At 33.8% G+C, this 6031-nt stretch overlaps 1 protein-coding gene across 1 annotated transcript; it reads right to left on the bottom strand.

The window, feature by feature from the left end:
- Window positions 1–5397: 5397 nt before the first annotated feature.
- LOC137649233 (uncharacterized) lies at window positions 5398–5739 on the bottom strand. The gene has a single exon (XM_068382219.1). It carries the CDS (start codon window positions 5737–5739, stop codon window positions 5398–5400), a length of 342 nt encoding a protein of 113 aa, XP_068238320.1.
- Window positions 5740–6031: the final 292 nt, after the last annotated feature.

Genomic DNA, 6031 nt, shown 5'->3' with positions numbered 1-6031 from the left:
GCCAGATGACCCGCCTACAGTTCGCCTCTCTAGATCAGGGAGCCCTATTTAACATGTACAGTATGTCATTTTTAGGGGGGGGGGAGCCATGTACCAACCGTGTGTCACACAATTGTACATAATTATTTTGTATATATTATGCTTGTATCTGCGCTCTTCCCTCGCACTGAAAAGAACCTGAATGATCATGTCTCCGGTTTTGCTCTGTAACATTGTCTGTCTCTCGAACAGGTTATGTCCTGTTGCCTTGAGGTTTTGTATATAAAGGAGAGTGTTCCTTAATAAACAACTCGGTTGATTGCATCCTGCCTTTGAGTTCACAACCCTCTCTCGGCCCGTCACACTACAGTGTAGAATTTACCTTATTTATAGTTTTAATAGCTATTATGATCTTTAGAAATCGTAAGTTAACTTTGTTTTCATTACCAAAAATCGTTAAGTTTCTTTACTTGTTCTCATTACCAGAAATCGTTAACCTTCCTTACTTGTATTACTCACCAGAAATCGGTAAGTTTCCTTACTTGTAACCCTTATCAGAAATCGGTAAGTTTCCTAACTTGTAATTCTTACCGGAAATTGTTAAGTTTCCTTGCTTTTTATTCCTTACCAGGAATCGTTGGGTTTCCTTACTTTTATTCATTGCCAGAAATCGTTGAGTTTCTTTACTTGCTTTCATTGCCAGAAATCGTTGAGTTCCTTACTTGCTTTTTTTGCCGGAAATCGTTGAGTTTCCTTACTTGTTTTCATTGTCAGAAATCGTTGATTGCTTTCATTGCCAGAAATCATTAAGTTTCCTTACTTGCTTTCATTGCCAGAAATCGTTGAGTTTCCTGAAATGCTTTCATTACCAGAAATCGTTGAGTATCCTTACTTGCTTTCATTGCGAGAAATCGTTGAGTTTCCCCAGTTGTTTTATTTGACAGAAATCGTTGAGTTTCCCCACTTGTTTTCATTGACAGAAATCGTTGAGTTTCCCCACTTGTTTTCATTGACAGAAATCGTTGAGTTTCCCCACTTGTTTTCATTGACATAAATCATTGAGTTTCCCCACTTGTTTTCATTGACATAAATCATTGAGTTTCCCCACTTGTTTTCATTGACATAAATCATTGAGTTTCCCCACTTGTTTTCATTGACAGAAATCGTTGAGTTTCCACACTCGTTTTCATTGACAGAAATCGTTGAGTTTCCACACTTGTTTTCATTGACAGATATCGTTGTTTCCCCACTTGTTTTCATTGACAGAAATCGTCGAGTTTCCTTACTTGTTTTCGTTGCCAGAAATAGTTGTTTCCTTACTTGCTTTCATTGCCAAAAATGGTCGAGTTTCCTTACTTGCTTTCATTGCCAGAAATCGATGTGTTTCCTTACTTACCAGAAAGCGTATGTTTCCTTACTTACCAAAAATCGTAAGTTTCCTTACTTTATTTTCCTTGTCAGAAATCGTAAGTTTCCTTACTTAATTTTCATTTATTATTATCATTACCTGCTAAGCTACAACCCTAGTTGGAAAAGCAGGATGCTATTAGCCCAGAGGCTCCAACAGGGAAATTAGCCCAGTGAGGAAAGGAAACGAGGAAATAAGAAAAGTAATTAACAATTAAAATTAAATATTTCAGGAACAGTAACAACATTGAAATAAATACTTCGTATATAAACAATAAAATCTTTAACAGAACAACAAGAAGAGAAACGTGACGGAACAGCGTACCCGAGTGTACCCTCAAGCAAGGGATCTCTAACCTAAGACAGTGTAAGGCCATGGTACAGAGGCTATGGCACTACCCTAGACTAGAGAACAGGGGTTTGATTTTGGAGTGTCCTTCTCCTAGAAGAGCTGCTTACCATAGCTAAATAGTCTCTTCTACCCTTGCTAAGAAGAAAGTAGCCACTGAACAATTACAGTGCAGTAGTTAACCCCTTGAGAGAAATTTTAAGTTTCCTTACTAGTTTTCATTACTAGAGATTATAAGCTTCCTTACTAGTTTTCATTACTAGAGATTGTAATCTTCCTTACTAGTTTTCATTACTAGAGATTGTAAGTTTCCTTACTAGTTTTCATTACTAGAGATTGTAAGTTTCCTTACTAGTTTTCATTACTAGAGATTGTAAGTTTCCTTACTAGTTTTCATTACTAGAGATTGTAAGTTACCTTACTAGTTTTCATTACTTGAGATAGTAAGTTTCCTTGCTTGAGATCGTAAGTTTCCTTACTTTTTTCATTATTAGAATTCGTAAGGTTTCTTACTTAGTTTTCATTACAACAAACTCTGAGTTTCCTTACTTGTTTTCATTAATCGAAATCGTAAGTTTACTTACTTGTTTTCTTTACCAGAAATCGTTGAGTTGCCTTACTTGTTTTCATTGGCAGAAATCGTTGAGTTTCCTTACTTGTTTTCATTGGCAGAAATCGTTGAGTTTCCTTACTAGTTTTCATTGCCAGAAATCGTTGAGTTTCCTTACTAGTTTTCATTACCAGAAATTGTAAGTTTCCTTACTAGTTTTCATCATTAGAGATTGTAAGTTTCCTTACTTCGTTTTCATTGCTAGAAACTGTAAGTTTCCTTATTATTAGAAATCGTAAGTTTCCTTACTTAGTTTTCATTATTGGAAATCGTAGGTTTCCTTACTTAGTTTTCATTATTAGAAATCGTAAGTTTCTTTACTACTTTTCATTGCCAAAGTTGAACTTTTTCTTATCCTCTTCATATTTCTATATCTCAAGGGATGTCTAATATTTTTTTTCAATTGGTAATATGTACACAATGAAATTAAAGATTTTCTTGGAAAAAATTTTCAGTATTATTTTAAATATTCTGGAATTTGGGAAGATTAATGTAGATTTCGGGCATTTTCCGAGATAATGACATCTATCTTAGTTGCATAGATATATTGAGGGTGTAAATATTTTCAGATTTCATTAATCTATGAAAGAGTGCTTTTAAAAACGGTATTGGTATGTAGTATATTTATATTTTTAGTAGTTTGTTACTTTGTTCGACAAATCATAAGTTTAAAATAAATGTTGATCCTATAAACACTTCATTATTAATTCGAACAACTGAGCTGTATAAGCCTGGCGGGATTGTTAGCTGGATGCCAACTGTGTTGATTATCTTCTTAGAATCAAGAACATGGACCTCATTCCATTCTCTTTCAAATATTTTCTTCTAGTGAAAACTCTAGGTTTGAAGTTTCTTTATTTTAACCTTATATTTTAAACTCTACTGTTTAAACTTTTTGTAGATTGAATTTCTTCTTTCGAACTTGTTTCCCAGGGGTAAAAAGGGAATTCTTTGATAAAGTAAATTCTTAAATTCCCTTAAAGAAACTTAGCTATAATTAGTGTTTTGTTCAAATAACAGGGAATTAAATTGTAAATTGTAACTTTAGTAAAACACTCAAGTAAACTAATAAAGTGTGATTTTTAGCACTCCACGGACTAAGTGTAATCCCTACCTGAAATTTTAATTCAGAAAATTTCCACAAGTAAAAGAATCGGAGATGAAATTCTAGACAAAATATAGATTTTGAATTAACTTTTATGAAATTTATTGGCTCTCTCTTCATTATTGTACAAACATTGATAGACTGAGGAAGGCTTTAAGATTTTGAGTTCCGTCTAACAAAGAAATTCCAAATACTCTCCCATGTTATGAAAAGGGTTCTATTTAAATGTTACCTTCTAGAAACTTCGTGTCATCATTTTTATAGCATATATGATTTTTCAGTAATTTCAGTTTTTCCTTCCGCTCTTTTTACATGTTTTATAAGATTTTTCATAATTATAAACCACTTGGTATTCAGATATTCCTGGAGTACAGCATCTATTTGCAGTCCTAGGTAAATTCCACTTGGTCTTGCATCTAAATTTTACTTGATTGTGCAATTTTGGGATTTTCCTCTGTTGCTCATAGGTGCTTGTCTGTATTGCCCACTACAGCCGTTGGTGTCCCAAATTCCCAATCTATATAAAAAGATAACAATGCTCGAGCACCAGTCGACTAGCTTAAATTCCCAAATTTAATCAACTCATTAATCTTATTAATTCACAAATCAAATAATTAAATTCATCACTAGGCATGCAATTATTGCTAACGGTATGTGGAATATAGAGCTTTACGAAATTAAAGATCATTGTGATCTCAATCGGTTAAATAGTAGAGTTTGTGTAACTTCGTTAGATATATATATATATATATATATATATATATATATATATATATATATATATATATATATATATATATATATATTCTAATTAATCTCTGTTCCGCAAGATTCCAAAAGGAATATTTCATAGTTTGTTACTTACGTACGTTAGCATGATCCTATTGTATTATATCTATATCGGTCAACATCAATTTGCAGGTCATGTAAACTACCGCTGGTCACAAGTATTAAGCAAAGAACCAAAGGTTTAGATTCTTAAGAGTATGAATGGTTCAACACCCGAATTCGCTAAATGGAACATGGCGTGGACTTGAGGAAAAAATAGGGAATACTTCCAGAATTTTGTTGAACGAAAGCGTACATTTGGGAAGCATAGTTTTTTCAATTGCACATAAAATTGGATTATTGATAAAATCTGAGATTTTCGTCGGTCAGTCTATCCTAAAGAATTTCTATAATCTTTTCACTACTTCCTTGCTTTGAGTATTTTTGTACTGTCTGGTCTTCAGCTGGTGACTTACCTTAATTTGTGGATTAAAATTTGCAGTCTGCTAAATTCATTATTCTTAATCTGAATCTTAATCACAGGCACAGTCGTTCAGTTATCTATTTATGCATGTTGCACAATATTTCATGATTCAAATCATCCTTTGAAATAAAATCTTCCAAGACTTAACTATTCTGTACGTAATACTAGGCATACAATTAGTTCTTCACCATAAGCCAGTGACTATATTGTGTGTGGCACAATCTTATCTGGCTGTGCAGTAGGTTGACCTTCCGATGTTCAGAATTTGAGGCAAAAAAAAAATAAAAATAAATAAAAATTAGTTTGACAGAAGTCTAGTTCTATAGATTATATACGACTGATCTATTTTAACTTTGTCACCGATCTTAAAACCTACAGGTACATATAATTTTTTCATTAATTGGAAATATAATCTATTCGTCAATTCCTTATTCACTTAACTCTGACTGCTTTCCCTGTTGGATCCCTTGTACATTATATTGAGTTTGTAGCCTTGTGCCTTCCTTACCAGGGTTACAGCTTGGCTAGTAACATTTTTTTTATGATATGAAGATAAAAGTTAAGCATATTTGAGTTTTATTGAAAATTATTTTTTGGGAGTATATTGCAAATTAATATTTATATGTAATGGCACATTGTGTACTGTAATGTCTGTCTACAGTTCTTTTTTTTTTCTTTGTAATAAGCTTCTCTAGCTATGCAGGGTCGCCTTTCCTTGAAAGCGGTTTCCAATTTCTTTCATCTCCGATGTCCTCCAATGCGAGATCCTTCCCCTCCATATCTGTTTTGCACTCCATCCACCTTCTCTTTGGTCTCGCCCTCCTCTTCCTACCTGGCACATCCATCGCCAACAACCTCCTCCCAACATACCCCTGGTCTCTCCTCATTACATGCTCAAACCAGTGGAGTCTCATTTCTTGGATTTTCTTTGACACCTCTGTAACCTTATTTGTTTCCCGTAGCAAATCATTCTCAACCCTATCCAGTCTCTGGGTCTCTGCCATCCATCTTGGCAATCTCATCTCTGCAATATCCATTTTCTTAAAGGTCTTTTCAGGGTGGCCCAAGTCTTTGCACCATATGTCATGACAGGTCTCACTACAGTTTTATGAAACTAACTACAGTTTTATGTAACTTTTCCTTCAACTTTATATTTATCCTTTGATCACACAATACTCCTAACACTCTTTTCCACTTATTTCACCCTGCTTAAATTCTACTGATTACGAACATTCGGGTCTGTTATTTCCTCAACCTATGACCACGTGTACTTTAATTTTTCTGTTGTTCTTATTATTTCTCCCAGCAAATGTATGTCACCCAATTGAT

The sequence above is a fragment of the Palaemon carinicauda genome, chromosome 11, assembly GCF_036898095.1.
Source record: "Palaemon carinicauda isolate YSFRI2023 chromosome 11, ASM3689809v2, whole genome shotgun sequence".
Taxonomy (NCBI): domain Eukaryota; kingdom Metazoa; phylum Arthropoda; class Malacostraca; order Decapoda; family Palaemonidae; genus Palaemon; species Palaemon carinicauda.
Note: the sequence above shows the minus strand (reverse complement) of the source record. Positions and strands in the feature narration are given on the sequence as shown.